This window comes from Seriola lalandi, unplaced genomic scaffold, assembly GCF_002814215.2.
Source record: "Seriola lalandi dorsalis isolate HSWRI2012SDOR001 ecotype SW California unplaced genomic scaffold, Sedor1 jcf7180002052129, whole genome shotgun sequence".
In the NCBI taxonomy this organism is placed as follows: domain Eukaryota; kingdom Metazoa; phylum Chordata; class Actinopteri; order Carangiformes; family Carangidae; genus Seriola; species Seriola lalandi.
Window position 1 is genome coordinate 893,862 of NW_019522682.1, and position 18,633 is coordinate 912,494.

Genomic DNA, 18,633 nt, shown 5'->3' on the forward strand with positions numbered 1-18,633 from the left:
CAAGATGACTTTGTGGAGGCAAATATTATGGTTTTAAATCAGTTCTCTGATCTATTTTCATTTATTAGTGTTACAGCCCTACAGCAGACAGAGCAGGAAGAGACCACAGAGCGTCACAGATAAAAAGAAAGAACAACACAGCAGCAGGCCAGAAGATACTGACTGCAACACACTGACAGAAGCCTGAAGATGTTTGACAGGTGGAAGCAGGGAACCAGCAGTGACTGCAGGAGGGAGGGAGGAAGGAGGAGGAAGGAGTGATTCTACCTTATAGGCGATTCGGGGTGGACATTTCTTTCCCAAACCTAGTGGAGGGGACATGTCGCGAAGCATCTTGTACATATCGCAGTAACTCATGCGGCCGCTTCCCGGGGGAAAGACGGTGGGAGGCCATGGAAGGAGGGATGAAGATTTCCCAGATGAAGGGATTAAAAGGAGGAGGGGGAAATTGCATCGTAACAGAAAGTGGTAAAAAAAAATCCAAAAGAGAGAATGGGAGAGAAAAAAGAGGGAGACACAGAAATCCTTGTTAATAAGATTTCCAGGATATGATGATCTGGAATGCCATCCCAGCCGGATTCACAGATTCAGGAATGGATCCCAGAGGAAGGAGGAGGAGAGGATGCTCCGGAGGATTCCCTGTACAAAGATGCTGGATGGAGGGATCCTGGTGGAAGATATGCACTTGGGAATGAGAGTGCATTTTATGTTAAAGGAATACACTGACGTAAATCAACCTTTTGAGTATCAAACATTCATCACCTGTAGGCTCGAAAGTTGGCTCTAAAAAGTTTGTAGCGTATTCATATTATTTTTTCATTTGCTTGTCTAAGAATTCCAGTAAAAGTGGGGATATCAAGTCCTCGACAACAGCACTAGATTGTTCAGTGAGTTTGGCGTAGTGACCCCACCGTGATGTCCTTGACCCCCCAAAATACTAACCCTAACCTTATACAGTCGTAGTAAGAACAATGGAGAATATTTTGAGGGTCACAGATCTTTAACCTAGTCTGTTTTAACTTTGGTGTTTAACCTGAAAGTCAACATCAAAATTAGTTGAACAAGTTAATAAAGGTAGCAAGTTAAGATCAGTGGTGAGCAGCAGTCAAGAGACATTTGTGTGTGGTAAAAGGCCACAAGAGTTTGAGCTGCTTCCCTCAATCCCTGTCTGATTGTCCTGTTGTCTTATTGTTTTTTAAACTTTGGGGTTTTTTTTGTTCTGTTATATTCTTTCATTGCTACTGTTCTTTGTTACAGTCAGAAACATAGCTTTAGGAATGTGCTGAACGTACTGATCAACAGGGGAAAAGTGGATTACTCTGCGGGAGTCGTTTGAGTTTCTGTTGATGTTTCTTTCTTTCTCCTCATTTTTTGCCACAGGTGAGATCACCACTGGCTCCACAGCTGTCATCACTGTAAAAGGAGCAGCTACAAACTTTCCAGAGCCACCTTCCAAGGAGGGTGTGGGGTGGGGGTGGTATTTCAGACTCAAACGATAGAGTGAAAAAGTTTTGGTGGAATATTCCTTTAAGATGCCCTTTGTTTCTGCATGCTAAGAGACATCAGCAGTAACCACAGTGGAAACAAAGCACACAATGCTCTCTCTTCACTACCCACTCCTCTTTCACTCCTGTGTTTAGAAGCAGGAAAATGTTAGACATCGCATGTGATGCCGTTTGTTTGAGCCTGACTTGCGGCATTGTTTCCTGCACTCGCCATGGTTACCTGCCAGCTGGTTAGTGGAGGATTGATGCATGTTTGTATGTGTGTTTGGTCGGGTCATTCTCTGGCACCGCAGGGAATGAGAACAGACATTCACAGTCCGAAACCATCACGGTCCCTTTGAAAACAAAAGGACTGTGTGGGAGTGCAAACCTTATAAGCCACCCTGTTAGGGCACTTCTTCCCCAGGCCCAGAGGAGGCGAGATAAAACGCAACAATTTGTACATATCCTGATAGCAAATCCTCCCGCTGAAAAAGATGAGACACGTTCAAGAGGTTAGGTCACAGGATATTTCATTACATCTATCTATGATATTCTATTATCTGTTAGAGGGCATTAAAAAATATCAAGCAGTGGCAGCATAGAAAATACAATATAATCTTTAGTTTCAGTTTTTATCTTTCTGACAAAATTTGAGAATGTGCTCATTTTGAATATTAAAATCATTTACAGCTCTGCTGCATTCAGAGTGAAAGTCTAATTACAGTTTCTAATCTCCCTCCAAGATGTCAGGAATTAAATTATTGGTGATTTTTTTTTTCTTCTTTTTTTGGCCTAAGAGTATTCAGGTTATGTAAAATATGTAAATGCTTGATTGTGGAAAGTAAACTTCCCCACAAAACACCAAAATTCCCAGAAAAGATTAGGACAAGGCTACGCCTTCGTGTTTATCGTAAACTCAAGTGGACATAGAAAAAAAAATGCTTTAAAGTGTGAGGGACATGAAGTCCAGTTTAAACCATCTGCTCCTTTAACAGGAACCAGTGAAAACCAATAAACACTGAAAACGATGAGCTTTAAATTCATTCCTTGCTGCAGTCTGACATAATGATGAGTTAAAGCACTTGGAAATGTGCTGAAAGTTACTGTAGACACCTCTGAGAGCAGCTCGTTTATATTCAAGAGTATAAATAATAATTCCTCCCCCATTATGTCTGTTAGGTGATGGCAATTTCACATCTCACACCTCTCCTGGAGTCCTGAGTCACTGACAAGGCTCCTGCGAAGCCTTCGTTAAAACTTAATGAGCCTTACATAATCTGAGACAGATTACGCCTCACACCGTCTCACTCAAAATTTGCATTGTGCTTTAGTCACAAGTTAAACAGTGTGGGTGTAAGGGGCAGAGAGGGCGCTGACATAAACCTGTATTCCCTTGTTGGAGGCACAGGAATCGTTTCTCTTCACACCACTGTGACAGACTGAGGAGCTTTGGAGCTTAGCGGCGAGGAGGGCTGAGTGGACGCCAAGCGGAACGCTGGATTTACATGCATCAGTCCGGCCGACAGGGGAGCTCGTCACCAGCCTCAGCCTACACTCCGGGCTCAGGCTTTATGTCATTCACCCACTGCTCCTAAAATGGGATTTTTCCACTTCCACGTCACAGAGTCATCCTGCTGGAACTCAGAAACTGCTCTGAGAGTTTCGTGTTTCCTCGCCCTCCCTCTCTTTCAAAATCTACCCCCCCCCCTCCCATTTCAACACAATTGTACTAGTCAGAGGTCATGCGGCCACAGCACCTACCAGGCAGCGGGGTCGTACTCCGCCCACACACGGATGAATTCATCAAGGTGATGAGGCCCCAAAATGGAGGCGTCCCTGGTCAGGTACTCAAAGTTGTCCATGATGACAGCGACAAAGAGGTTCAGCATCTGGTGAATGAAAACAAAGATTTTAGTCTGAATAGAAAGATTAGAAGATTAGTGAAGAGAAGATCTCCATTGATTGACAACGTTACTCAATACTTAATAATAATAATAATTATATGATTGTATAATTGAGATTATGTAATTTCCATTTAAAGGACCATATTGGTGGTTTAGCCCTGTTCACCATGTTGTCTGCACTGGTTCATTTCCTACATGTGATATGCATTTTATCAGAACTGACCCCATTTGCAACTCCACTGAACCAAAATCATAACATAACACCACTTTGCTGTTGTTGGCAACCATTCATCAATGATCTCTTTTCTTAATCTTATGGGTTTAATTCAAAAACCAACCATGAACTCATCTGTTTATTTTCATTACTAGATTATAAATATGTGTCAACATTGCATTAAAAAATCAGTAACACAAATATCTAGGTGATCTGATTAAAAATTCCATTTACAGAGTAAACACTCAGTGGTTTAACAGAGGTTGTTTAGAGGATTTCCTCACATTATCAGCAGCTCATTTGCATTTTCTTCCAATTCTTCTCTTTACTTTCTCTAACTGGCAACATTTTCTGAGTCATGCGCGTTGCAAGATGTCCCTATTTACTGTGAATTACAAACAGGCTCTTTTCACAGCTGGAAACATAACTTTTGGATTCATGGGGTGTGAACTGGGGTGAAAATAAGTTCAAACCATGTTTAAGTTTGCTCTTCTTTTTAAATAAAAATGTTGTTTTTAGATCATTAAAAAAAAGAAGATGAGAATTAGTAACAAAGCTCTAACTTCCAGCAAGTAGTTGACAGGCTGAAACGAACTGCTGGACGGGACGAGTCTCTGTTTTTTCTTCATACTGACCAGGAAGGAACAGAGGAAGATGAAGGAGACAAAGTAGAAGTAGGCAAAGTCACTTCCACACTCCTTCCCTAGAGTTCCTGAGAGCTTGTCACACGGTCTGTTACTGAGACACGATAACATGATCTCATGCCACGCCTCGCCTGTCGCACTCCTGCAACACACACACAGATCACAGTAAAACTACGCGCACGTGTGCACAAAGAGTGGAGGCAAACACTGCTCAACCATCTGCGATATCAGCAGTTACTGGATTATTTGTGGTAAAAGGCGTTTTGGAGTATAGAAGGAGGATTACCTGAAGAGAAGCGTCAGGGCCTGGAAAAAGGTCTGGAAGTTGTTGTGGTGATTTATGGCGGTGTCCTCATTCAGCTCGATGTTTCCAAACACCTGAGAAAGCAGCACAGTTACCTCACATGAGAGATTTCTATTTGTCTTTTTTTTTTTTTTCTCCCAGGACTTTTCACTGATATCAAGACGGCAAAGCTCAGTGGGGAATACAGGATGTCACATACATACTTCCTGTGCACCAATCAGGATTTTGCACCTTTTGAACCAGACTCTGATGACAGTTACTCAGTTGTTTTGTTGTCCACCCTCCTGATGAAGCAGATTATCAGAGTTTTTGACGATAAAACTCTTGATAAATAATAGTGTTAGGAATAATATTTTTTTTCAGACTCTGACTGTTGATCTGACCCTGACTATCTAATGTTTCCATTGGTTTCAGACCTGAACAAACTGAATCCAACGGGTGAGAGGCCCGAGCCTGAATCCGAACCACATCGTTTCATTCAATTAAACCTTATCTTATGAAGTTTTTTTTTTTTTTTCCATTTTCTTGATTTGTTTTTCTCCACAGTAAACTATGTGTATATTGAATTTACTCCGGCTTCCTGCCACAATCCAAAGACATGAAGGTTGAGGTTAAGTGGTGACTCTAAATTGCCTGTGGGTGTGAATGTGAGTGTGAATAGACTGGTGACCAGTTCAGGGTGAACGCCGCCCTCACCCAATGTCAGCTGGGATTGGCTCCAGCCCCCCCATGACCCCATAAGAATAAGCGGTATGGATAATGGATGGATAGATGGATGGATAGATAGTGGATCCTACTATGAGTCCAGTAAAAGAACCAGAGGCCTTTTTTGAAATATTCATTTGCCCCTTGGCGTGTCCATCCTGCTGGCCTATAAACGCTGGCTGCTGGACCCAGGAGACCTGACAGCAGTCAAATATGAATGTAGCATCTTGACCCTGTACAGGAACAGCAACCGGTTACTTCTTCAGCACTAACACCATAATCTCACATACACTTTGAGGGGAATAAGGACTAGGCGATCCTTTATATATATATTGCCTCCACTAAATCAAATATCTGTACAATATTATGCAATTCATGTGACGTGTACTTGGTTTGTGAAGCTTATGAATATAATCTTTTTTTACTAAGCCTCAGTCTCAGGATACAATACGAACACACAACAACAGCACAAACTAGGACCTCACAAAGGAACTGGATCAACCGCCGACTGACAAAAACTGTTGTGTTGGATTGATATTGTGCAGATGTGACTCATACTTTCCTCCTTTTTTTAAATGTCTCTGGAGAGGAGAGGGGCTCACTTTGTGCAGGCTGCATATATCTGAGCCCATCCACAGACTCACCCTTCTTTCACTTCAATATAACTGACAGATATGAGAGGGGCTCTGATCTTCTCACCTAACTTTCAAACGTCTTACCGCTCGCTGATCCTAGATGCTGAGGATTATGTACGACCACTACTAATGATAGTTGTCTTGCAGTAGGTGTAAAAAAAAAAAAAAACTAACAGGAGATCGCAGGCGATGTCACTCATGCACAGTCCGTACACACCCCCACAGTCCTGAGACGAGGTCTCATCAGCCAAAACAGTTAAAGGGGTACCTTTGGGCGAGTTCCACGGGTTTTCAGGTTATTGAGAAATGCGACATTTCTAGGAGGCATCCATTATAGATGATTATATTCAGACTCGCTTTAGTGCAGCTGATGTGCCCACTCACCTGCATTCCAATGATGGCATAGATGAAGAACAGCATGGCGATGAGCAGGCAGACATACGGCAGAGCCTGAAAACAAACATGTAAACACAGCTTAAAGACACTCGGAGCACAAACAGATACACGTCACCACACATTTCTACACAGTCACTCCTCTCTCTCTCTCTCTCTCTCCTCTGTCTCCCACACGCACAGTTATTGTAAGCATTGGACATACACAAAACCCTTTGAGCATGTTTTTTGATCTCTCTCTCTTTCTCTGCACACACACACACCACACACACACACACACACACACACACACACACACACACACACACACACAAAGCTGATTCTCCACAGAGTACTAGCGCCGGTGTAAGATTTTACAGTCGTATTTAAGAAACAGAGCAGTCAACCTGACCTGCAGGGTCGATTGTTTCAACCAGCTATTTATATCTCTGCGAGGAGGAGGTGAGCATTTGTTGTAATTAAATAGCCACCTTTTAACAATCTGCAGCTACTGTCCATTTTCATTGGGCTTAAAAGCTCTCACCACCGACATTAAAGCTGCTACAAATTCCCTCGGCTGCGCCCCAGCGCTCCGCATTTAACTCAACTTGTCCCAGGGGATTTAGAGAGCAAACCAGCACTGTGTGAAAATCCGAACTGCTGTCTGCTGAGAGCTATTTAGTTCGATTTTAACACTAACAGAGGAACTCGGCAGCGTGTCTCTGCCGGCTTTCAAGCCTTCTATCACACTATTTCTATTCTGCGTGATATCCATTTATTCAACTATAAATCTAACAATAAAACTATACATTTGTGTAATTTCTTTCTGTAAAACGCCTGCTACATAAAAGCAGTTTACTTACTCACTCAACATGTTTTATATACTTACCCAGAGGCACACACTGTAAGTTGGCATGTTTGGGTCACTGTGTGTGTTTGTGTGTGTGTGTGTGTGTGTGTGTGTGTGTGTGTGTGTGTGTGTGTGTGTGTGTGTGCGTGTCTCATCACCTTGAAGGACTGAACGAAGGTCCACAGCAGGATGCGGATGGTGTAGCCCTGCCGCAGCAGCTTGATGAGACGAGCAGCTCTGAACAGCCTCAGAAAACTCAGGTTGATCATCTTGTCCTGGGAGAGAAAACAGGGACGTATTACACCCAAAATTACAACATTTTGCCTCTTTAGCCCCACTGGGTCTCTTATGACCAGTAGCTTATACTGGCTAATGCTAGTAAACTTTATATATAGTAGATGTTGCTGTGGAAGTGACAAAACTCAGACAGTCTGCTAACTTCAGGAATCTTTTGTACGTGTGTGACTGTTACTTACTCTTCAGCTTCATTTAAATGAATCTCATAGAATTATTGGTATAAATAATCAAAGTGAATTCGGTTGGTTATTTAATACAAATTAGCAAGAAAGTAACAAAAACCAAAACCAAAAACCGAAATACAAAAGGAATGAAATTGGCTGAAATCGGCCTGTTCATACAAAATGTGTCACAGACTCTGATTTTTTCATCTGACTCTCCTCAGTTCCCTAAATCCAAGCAGCACAGATGGCAAAGACTAGATTACTAGTGTAAAAATCTGTGTTTTTGTTTTACTTCAACTATTTCAATTGACTTGCACTGTAAAAATGTCAGTTTGAACGAGTGAGTATGACAAGTACAACACATTACTAACAAGTACAAAACATGCCACTGGATGAGACAAAGTAATCTAGTTGAGATCCAAACCTTGTTTATACTGGTGCACTGATCTGACGAACAACAGAAAGTGCAGGGACTGGAGACTAAACCACTTTTTCTTTGCAGTGTATATTTTCACGTCAGATCTTATGCAACTCAAATTGCTCCAGATGATGATGTCGTTGTTCAAGCAGACATTTCTAACAGTTTTATAGGTCTCCTTCTTTTATATCATGTCACACTGAGGATTCAGTAGGTAGACACTTCAAACTAAGACTGCGGGAGAGAACAACACACACTGACGGGGGAAATTACAAAAATCAGCGGCCAACAAGAAAAGCCACTTACCGTCTAGAGGTGTCAGATGTGACAGAGTGAGGGCACAGGCGCCAGGAAAGACACAGCAGAAGATGGAAACAGCAAAAGAAGGGGGGAAAAAAAAACAGAGAGAGAAAGCGAGAGAGAAGAGACAGAAAGGAGAACTAATGATCACATAAAGAGAGTGAGACAGACTTTGCCACACAGAAAGCTACAGTTCCCAGCCTCAGTCCTCTGTCTCCGTAATCAAATGCCTATGTCTATTTGTCTTCTGCTGTAATTCAATAGAAGAAACTAAATGCTCCGAACTGTAATGGCAGTAATGCTCCTCCTGTTGCCCTGCGTCTGCCTTTGTTTCATGTATTGATTCTCAGGATTTCATATTTCTGCTCTTGGTTTGCTCGGCTGAGCTTGTGATTTGAGGACTGAGAGCACGAGAGCAAAGCATGACTTCTACATCCATGATTTGAAGCTGCAACGCTTTGGTCAGATATGAAAAAAAAAAAAAAGGCCCATCAATAATGAAGACAACAGCATGTAAATTAGTGTGTGAATAATTAGTCAAGTAATTGCTTATGTCAGTGAGTCAACTGCCAAAAAAATGCAATTTTCATTTCAATCGACCATTTCTATAACTGGACAGCAGTGAGGGTTTGCTGCATTTGTATCACTGTAATTTGAAGATCTTTGGTTTTTAAACTGTTGGTCAAATAAAACAAGGAACATGAGGATGTCAGCTGAGACTCAACAACAACATGTGATGGGCATTTTTCACTTTCTCTGACTTTTTATAGACTAAACAATTCATCAATCAAAAAAACAATACAAAGACTAAACGATAATGAAAATAATAATTACTTGCCAACCCAATGTAAATGTTCATTATAAAAGTAACTATTGCATATGAACTACATCCCAACTTCATACATCATCACAGTTCTCCTGACTCTACTTCCTGTATCACAGCATGCTGCCCTGCTATTGTCTCAACCACTGCTGCAGCCCAGAGCATGCACTGAGACTGACACTCATATTCACAGTGACACACGGGAGACTGGTTGGTTTAATGGCACCGAGGACACCAACCATCGGAGGGGGGAGGGGGGCCATGATGATCGCTTACCTTAATCTCTGTGACCAAGATGTCGGTGATGCTTCCAAGCACAGTCACAAAGTCAAACACGTTCCACGCTGCTTTCAGGTAGTTCTACAAGACACAGACGACACAGAGATCAGACAGGACAGAGGGAATTCATTCACACTTTAAAATGTTCAGCGTTTTCTTTTTTATATCTTTAATACTTTTTATAATGAAACAGGGGGATCCACCATGTTTTCAACCCTTATCATCTTTCAAACTTTCAACAGGTCACCACTTTTTATTTTCAATCCTACTAGCTGAGCTTTTTTTTGTACATCTTATACTCACAAAACATTGAGAGTTAATTAGAGAGCCAGTAAAATGCAAACAAGACAAGACAAATCCAGAGGCTTCACTCACTTTGTCTTAAAATATGGTCAGATCTTAAGTTACAATAACGAACAAACTCAAGCTATTTTAATTAATTAACAAATCATTGCTTCGTTCTTGTCCATATTGAATAAATCATTAAAACATTCACGGTTGGAAAAAGTTCATCAGTCGGCAGTCACACAAACTTTCTATAAATGGAGATGACTTAGTTCTGTAGGGAGTGACTGCCCAGCTGATACAACTCCGAAAGTTCAACCCAGAATGATCAGTGAGGTTAAAAAAAAAGTAAAGGATTCATTGGAGATGGTTAACATCTCTGTCCATGAGTCTATCATATGCCAATCAGGGTGTATGTCTGTGCAGCAGCATGGAGCATTATGTCCATGGCAGGACACCAGGGAGGAAGCTGCTGCTCTCTAACAAAACCACTTTACTGAGCTCTGAAGTTTGCCAAAGAACAGGTTGACACTCCACAACACTACTGGGAAAATGTTTTGTGGACTGGTGAAACTACGGTTGAATTTTTTGGGAAAAACACACAGCACTGCCATCGGTGAAAGAAAGGCAGGAGGGAGCACCGTGATTGGTTCTTTGCTGCCTCTGGGTCTGGGCAGCTCGACATCATCAAGGGGGGAAATGAATCCTCAAGCTTCCATACTTTTTCTCGCCACTGCAACTCTTTTTGTGAGAACAGGTTCATACAACCGCTGCAGGAAGTAAACTTTAACATGACATAATTCTGCTAATTTAAATGCACAGTTAAAGTCTATGTATAAGGTCAAATATATACCTCACCAAGGGCAATGTAGATATGCAGAAGTTGCAGCGATGTACGAACATGTTCCCAAAGAATGAAGAAAAAAAAAAAAACTGTTCTAACGACCTCTAGGGCACAAAATTCTATATGTGCATAGACAACACACACAAATGTTGAAACAGTCCCTGCATAAACCAACTGCTGAGCCGCCGCCTGCAGCCCGGATCCCCTCAGACTGGTCAATCATCCAGCTCCTGAGGACAGAGGCTGCTGCCAGGCCCTGCAGCTGCAGTCTGAAGAGATGCAGCAGCTCACTGTCGATACCAGCAGATGCAAACCCATTCGTCTGGGCTTAACAGCTAAACAGGTGGAGGTAAGTGGTGTGTGAGAAAAGCTATTTAATAAATGGGCCTCGTAAATGGAACGGAGCCAGAGATGAAATGCCTCGCTGGAGGCCAGACGGCCCCATGTTGAGAGAAGATTTATTCTTTTTGCGCACTCTTCCTTTCGTCCCCTTTTTTTGTTACTAGTTCACCCTCCTCATTCCTGAATTTGAAACTTTAAATTATTATTTTGCACCTTTTAATTGGTGTTTTTAACAAGTTTAACACCCTCTAATTTTTTCTTTATGTAACCCTTAAAAATAAAATCACAAGAAACACCCATCCAAGTTTCTCATAGTGTGACTGTCCGTCTGTAACGGCTGACAGACCAAATCTCAAAAATCTTACAAATGATTTCAACATTCAAAAGGATTTGATCAATGGAGGACTCGGGCACAGTTACAGCTGTTAAACGCAGTCGCCCTCAGACCGATATTTCTGGCTGTTTTGCATATTGAAAGGGAGATTTTCTTTCATGTGTGTGAACAGAAACACAACAGTGAATAATTGTCTAGTGTTTACAGAGTGCCGCGCAGCATATGGTGTTGACAGCTCACCAGTGGACCGAAGGCAATAATCTTGAGGACGCACTCCAGTGTGAAGAGGGCTGTGAAGACGATGTTTAAGTATTTCAGCATGGACTCGTAGAGGTCTGGAGCTCCGTAGAACTGGGAACAAAAGGAGAAACACACGCTGAACATATGTTGAAAGATAATAGGGAAGAAGTATCTTGGACAGATCAGATATGACACTCGCACTACGAGTGTAAATGTAACCAAGAAGCATTACGGACAACTTTGTGTTTTATTGCTAAGATGCAGAACGTTTGGATGTGTAGCAGGATGTTTAAAAGGTGTCTAAATGCATCTGTCAATCCCAGCTGCAGATATAAATTCTAATCCTGTCACTATCAGTGGGGGACCGTGTCCTGCCACTGCCATAACGGCAGGTGATTGTGACGCTGAAACTGTCTGGGTCTGTGTGTGTTTCTGCTGCCGTGTATCTGTGTTAGTTTCTGTTCGTTAGCCCTCATCCACTTTTAGTCACTCAGGAATTCATGTGTCACAGGAAGAAGGAAAATATAACATGGAAATGCAAACAATACTGACAGACACAGTATATGCTGGATTAAAGCTTGTGGCTCACTGGGCGCACTGATGCTGAGCAGCGCTCCAGACAGCAGCTGAGGAAGAAACTTTAAAGAAAGTCGTGAACTTATGTTCCTTTTTTTCCACATGAAAGGTTGCTGATTAGATTTGTTTCTCTTCTCTGAGTCTGTATTTTTATTGTCTGAGTGAATGTTCCCTCTGATAACTCTCCATCACAGTCCTGGATATGAGCTAGTTAGCTAGTTGTTAGTTAGCTAAACATTTCACACACAAACGTTTGGCTACTTCTTTTCTTCTGGTGTTTTTGGCAGGTGACAAACAGCTTTAGGTTTGTTACTGTCACCTTCTCTTGTGGAGTTTTAGTTCATTTTGTTTGAAATATCTCATTTAAAAACTAATCCCGGTGAAAAGGGATTTCTTATCTGGCTACCAGTTCAAGTACCAGGTCAAGAAACACCCATACACAAAATTGTTGTTATAGTTTTTAAACTCTGTTTTCGTACAGTTTAAACAAATGAGATATAGTGCATTAATCAGTGAGCTTTAGAGGTAAGAAGATTTAGTTACAGAGCCAGATTAGCGGTTTCCCTGTTTGCCAGTCTCCAGCTTCTGGCTGTAGCTTCACATTTAAAGGACAGATATGAGAGTGGTGTTCATCTTCTCCCTTCTCCAGCTACCAGAGAGAGATTAAACACATTTCCCAAAATGTCGAACTTCCTTCAAACAGTATATATGACCAGCCTTTCAAAGTGCTGACGGACAGACAAAAATACAGTAGACAAAGATCTATGGATCACAGCACAGTGCTGTTTCTTAAAGTCACCTAATAGTACAGCATAAATAAATAAATACAGGTTAGTCAGTAGTTCAAATTTTTCTTGACTGCTCCACTCTTCTTGCTGCCTGATTTAAAACGACATAGGATACTGTGATAATAATCTAACCTGACAAAAAAAAGTAAACTCGAAACGGCCTTGGATAATGTAGAAGTTGTTTTCACTCGTGGAGCTCCTCCCCGTCACCAGCCTGCGTTACACACTGGCTCTTTCATTCCCTCACAGATTTTTTCCTCTGAGTAGATGAATAAAGGAACTGCCAAGACACGAGCTCTTCTCCCTGAGAGCAGCAGGCAGTGTTTGGCAGAAGAGTCACAATGGTGTGTTGGCTGTGGTGCTGTTTGATTTTTAATTGTTGACCATGTCTCAAGGCCAGACCACTGCGGCTGTTGTAATTGCATCTCCGCCTTTAGAACTAAATTATTAAATAGTTCAGATTTATGGAAACAGTTTCTTGCAATCCCTTTTTAATATTTCAGCAGTGTGTTGTATCACACTGGGAGCTGAATGAGTATCACTGCACTACTTTATTTTGGCTGAGAAGCATCTGAGAAGAATCGGTGCTTTGCCTCATTAGCAGGAGGAATCACTGACCTTCATCATCAGCACGACAGTGTTGAGGGCGATTAAAGTCATGATGGCGTACTCGAACGGAGGCGACACCACAAATTTCCACATCTTGTACTGGAAGGACTGTTTGTTCTCTGGCATGTATCTCGTCAGCGGTTTGGCGTTGATGGCAAAGTCGATACAAGCTCTCTGTTGGATGAAAAAGCAAAACAAAAACAGACTGTCTATGAGTCCTCTCACACCTTTCATCAAAGAAGAAAAAAAGCGCTGGAAATTACGTCTAATAACATAAAAGACAGCTGGCAAGCCACCAGAGGATTGTCTAAACATTTTGTAATATCAAAAGATGAGCTGCTCTTTGATCACCAGCCAATACTTTACAGACAAAAAAATAAAAAAAATAAAAAACAGCATGATTTGAACAAAGTCCCTGTGAAGTGGAGATGAAGAGAGCAGGCAAGATAAACCCCACTGCTTTCCTTTTTAGGACTTTATTACTTTATTCTGTTTGAGGGAATTGTAAGTCTTGTCAGATATAATTTAGTGATATTTAGAAGTGGATCAGCATTTGCTCTGATTTCTAATGAAGACAACATTTGCAATGGATGAGAAAAACATTTTCAGAAGCTACTACTTCTTCAGAGATAATCAGTGTGTGTTATGGTTGCATGTAGGGTAGGGGAAGGGGGGGGGCCTCATTGTTTTCCAAGAGAAAAAAAAACCCAAGAAACTACGCCTCTTTCCACTCTCCCACCTCGTTCTTCTCCAGGCTACACTCCGACATGGCCTTGTCTCCCTGCTCCTGAAAGGTTATGATGATCAAAGCCACAAATATGTTGACGAAGAAGAAGGGGAACACCACGAAGTAGACCACATAGAAGATGGATGTCTCCATGCGGAAGCCCGGGCTGGGGCCCTGATCCTCGTAGGTAGCATCCACAGAGTGCTTCAGGACCCTGAAAAGAAGGGAGAGGGACACCTGATGAGAGATTCACAGGCAACCGACCCTGTAAAAAATACACACCAGAGTAAAAACGCGGAGTGATGCCTGGTACAAATATCTCTAGAGATTCAGTGAATTCAGGTCCTTCCTCTGTTTTCTTCCTGGAGGGGACATATCCCTCTACGTTTATTTTGTCAGACTTTTACAAAAATATTTCCATAACACTTCAATTAGAGAGTTACAGAGCTCCATATTTTCCATTTCCAGGCACAGTCAGGAGCCCTGCACGCCTTGAGCAGAGGATATGGCGGTGTACTTTCTCCAAGTCTACCCTTACACACTGGCAGATCATTACAGGTGTCAACGAGAGCCAGAGGAGAGAGAGCTCTCCTGCTGTTGGAATCAGCAAGTACTTTATGGCACAGACTTGTTGAGCTCTGTCTGTACACTTTCCGTAAGCGGGTTTATAGTTTGTTGCTGCGAGTGAAGCACTTTGTAACTTTTGGAAAGTGCTCGCCAAGAAAACATGACAGTGGTGAATTTGAATTACCATGACTGTCACTGAAGCCATTTCAGATTTTTGTTATTAAACATGTCAGAATAAAAGTACTTCACTCTAATTATAGAAAAAGCATAAGATATAACTTTTGTCAAGTGTTTGTAGAAAGCAAAGTATAATTTCTTAATTTTCCCAAACTGTTAAATACTGTCTATCTTAATGTAAACTTCAGTTGTGGTCACCGTGTTATTGTGCTGTCACTACTTGTTTAGAAGTGTGTGACTGTAGACGATCATGACAGGCTCACTCAGTTTAACAATTTACAATGAATGAGATAAGCAAACGGGCCATCAACGGCCCTCGACAGAGATGATGATGATGATGATGATGATGTTGATGAATATGCTCATGGTGCTTAAGCTCAGGCACAGAGAGGCAGACTGAAGCCAGGGATGCAATGGGCCCTGATTGCGTCTTTAGAGGACGCACAGTAATTAAGGCTGGTAGAAATCAGCTGGGTTTAATCTGCACGGTGCTGTCTGCCTGCAGGTGTGCCGACTGTGTTTCAAGACAAATCAGTGAAGGAAATTCAAACATGGAAAAGATTAGATAATTCAACAATGCTTCAAATACTCAAGCATTGATTATCAGCTACAAATTGTAAAATGGCCTCTTGACTCTCATTCTTTACTTTCATTCCTTACACACACACACACACACACACACACACACACACACACACACACACACACACACACACACACACACATATACATACACATACATATATATGGTTCATATTCAGGTTGGAAACCACTGTGTGTACAGCTGACTTAATGTGTTTTTTTTATGCATGAAAGGTGCTGTCCACATAAAGTGACGTGGAGGTCGACAGTCCGGACTTACAATGGCCAGCCCTCTCCGGTGGAGACAGTAAAGAGCGTCAGGAAGGCCCAGAGAACGTTATCGTAGTGGAATTCGTACTTCTTCCACTCTCTGGGCTGAGCTGCTACGTCATCCCTGTCGTAGTCCAGAAACTGACCCCTGAGAGAGAGAGACGCATGGAGAGACAGTCTCAGGCGAAATGTCACACGAAATACGATCAAAAGGCGTGAAGGAGACAAAATGTGAAATACAGGAACCAGGAAGTTAAAATAAAAGAGGAAAAAAGCAACTAAGAGTGTTTAACAAGTGGAATGAGCGGATTAACAAGGGTGCGTTTGGATGACATACCTGCAGTCTTTCTCCAGATCCTTGGACTCGTCGGTGCAGTAGAAGAATTTGCCCTTAAACAGCTGCACGGCGATAACAGCGAAGATGAACATGAAGAGGATATAGACGATGAGGATGTTGAGGACGTTCTTCAGAGAGTTTACAACACAGTCAAACACGGCCTGAAAAAAATATTTATACACAAACAAACACACACACACTCAATACACATACATATCTGCACAGGGTTCTGAGGAGAATACACTGATGCACATTCAGATTCCCAGGAGGCTAACGCTAACTGTTACTGGTTTGTTTTCTGTTACAATTCGTTTCAATACAGATGAAAACTGAGTGAAATTAAAAATTCATAACGCAGAAATCTGGCTGAAAATTGTATTAAAGAAAATACCACTTGCAGCTCAAAGCCCCTACTCTCATTTTTTATAACAGGAAGTGTATTCTGAGCACAAGAGGCCTCAGTTGAACAAAAACTTTAATCAAAAAGCATAAACTCCAAATGATAATGTGATTCAACGTATGTTAAAATTGCCAAACATCTCTAACATGTATGAGTAGAAGTATGAGCTCTATGAGCTTTACGGAGCATAACTGGCTCATTCAAAACAAACTATTAACCTAAGTGCAACATGATTAAATCAAATCTGGTTATTTTGTTTAAAAAGCTTTGTGGCTGATTGAAAAACCTTCCCATCAGCTGTAATTTATGTTTTCCCAAAGCAAATGCATTTACTCTGCTCACACTTTGTACAGTACCTATCCTGTAAACATGTTTTTTAGTGATGAAAAGATGGAAAGAGACTCAGCAGAAAAACAACACCACTGTTTCTTAAGGCAAACAGTTTAAAATGTTCTCACAATGAACTTCTTGTGATTGTGTAAATAATGACTGTTGTCTGTCAGAAGCAAAGGCTGAAGTAACACGATGTTATTCTTAGAGTGGATTTCAGGGTGGATGAAAAATGTGTCGGAGTTTCACACTGAGACTTTGTCTCATTCCAACATTTAACACTGGTTTCATTTATCCATGACGTGGATCTGTCCCCAAACTTAACCTAAACTGAACTTGACCCTATCCAAGTAGTTTTAGATGCCTAAACTTTATGAAACCGGACTGAAGTTGAACTTGTTGGCCAAGAAGAAAGACTTTACTTAATAACTATATTTCAACATGTAACTAGAACTTTATGATGAAATACTCAGTAAATGCTGTTGAAACAATGTTTATATTTAACATAGAAGTCTAAAAACCCACCTTCAAACCAAATTCAGCCTTGTTTTAACCTAGATGTCCAGACGTCTTATGGCCTGCAAACTACAAAATCACTGCTTCCTGAGTACATGAACGCAGTCGGTCTTTGTGTCTCTCTACCTGTCACTCTCTCTCCAGAGATTTCGCTCTGTCAGCTTGTGCTGTGATCTGTCCGTGAGATGAAGTGCTTCGTCTATGTATCCTGACATGTATGCAATCTAACCAATGAATATGCTGCTGCATGAATGACCGCCATCGAGGCTTCTGTCTCCAGAGTGAGGACGGAGCGTAATTCTCCGCTCCTCTACCAGCCTGTCCGTCAAACTCCTCTGTCCAAGTATCCAAGAGTTGTGGGTGCGCGTCTGTCTGCCAGCTCTGATCCCTCTCAATCATCTTGCCTCTATTACTCCAATCAGATCTTTCATCTTTTGTCAGATCCATCACTTTTGGATGATCAACTGCCTTCATGCACCAGAGGGAAGCTGTCATCTCTGCGTCAGAGGAAACAGTTGAGGGTCTCGCCTTGATGAGGGTCACGACAGCATCCTCTCATTATTACGGATTCCTCACTTCACTCTGCTTGAGATTCTTTCTCACTCTGTAGAATTTGAAATTTTGCATGTTTGGCCACCCCCACTAAGATGGCTAATTTGTCTCTAAACATAATATTAAAATTTTCATTGTTATTATCTGAGAGGTGGCAAAATAGCATCTTCAGTTCTGCTGATGTGCAGCTCACCATAAGTACTTTCAGATTCTGATACTGAAGATTTGTAATACTGTGAGTTCTGTACACTTTTCTACGATTTAATGGCTCTCTTCTGAGCACAGTTCAAGAAACTACTTCTGTTAATATACAGTAGAAACACTGGACTTTGCTGTTTTGTAAGTGCAGTAAATGATGTAAATGTGTGTAAATTCTGTATATTTTATGTAACACGAGGGCAAAATAAATGTAAACACCAGGTAGAATCGGTCTTCATCTCTGCAGTTACAAAACACTACGACAAAAATGGTTCATATTCAATCGAATGCCAGTTTGTCATCTGTAAGAGATGAATGGCAGTCAACACACTGTAATGTCACAACTAACTGAGCTTCAAACAGGCCGAATGATCGAAAAAAAAAAAAAAACCCAAACCAGTCACTAAAAATCATGCCAGGTTCTGCCAAACAGAAAAATTACAACTTTTCACAAGCTGAAACTACACTATGTCACAAGCATGTTCAGTGTAAAACAGTGACAGTATTTCCAATGGTGATTAAGAAATTAGATTAAGAGATTAAGAAAGAATTACACCTCCATC

At 41.5% G+C, this 18,633-nt stretch overlaps 1 protein-coding gene across 3 annotated transcripts in view; it reads right to left on the reverse strand.

Moving 5' to 3' along the window:
- cacna1bb (calcium channel, voltage-dependent, N type, alpha 1B subunit, b) overlaps positions 1–18,633 on the reverse strand; it is a 167,903-nt gene that overhangs the window by 20,679 nt on the left and 128,591 nt on the right. For 2 of the 3 annotated variants that reach the window (XM_087172232.1, XM_087172234.1), the window contains exons 29-40: positions 16,075–16,235; positions 15,748–15,885; positions 14,154–14,355; positions 13,424–13,588; positions 11,442–11,552; positions 9,394–9,477; positions 7,274–7,390; positions 6,278–6,343; positions 4,536–4,627; positions 4,241–4,391; positions 3,249–3,376; positions 268–364 (exon numbers count right to left, since the gene is read on the reverse strand). In XM_087172232.1, the coding sequence (XP_087028358.1) occupies positions 268–364; positions 3,249–3,376; positions 4,241–4,391; positions 4,536–4,627; positions 6,278–6,343; positions 7,274–7,390; positions 9,394–9,477; positions 11,442–11,552; positions 13,424–13,588; positions 14,154–14,355; positions 15,748–15,885; positions 16,075–16,235 (1,512 nt within the window). Of the gene's footprint in view, positions 1–267; positions 365–1,875; positions 1,973–3,248; positions 3,377–4,240; positions 4,392–4,535; positions 4,628–6,277; positions 6,344–7,273; positions 7,391–9,393; positions 9,478–11,441; positions 11,553–13,423; positions 13,589–14,153; positions 14,356–15,747; positions 15,886–16,074; positions 16,236–18,633 lie in introns of all 3 variants that reach the window. The other variant, XM_087172233.1, reaches the window with a different exon arrangement.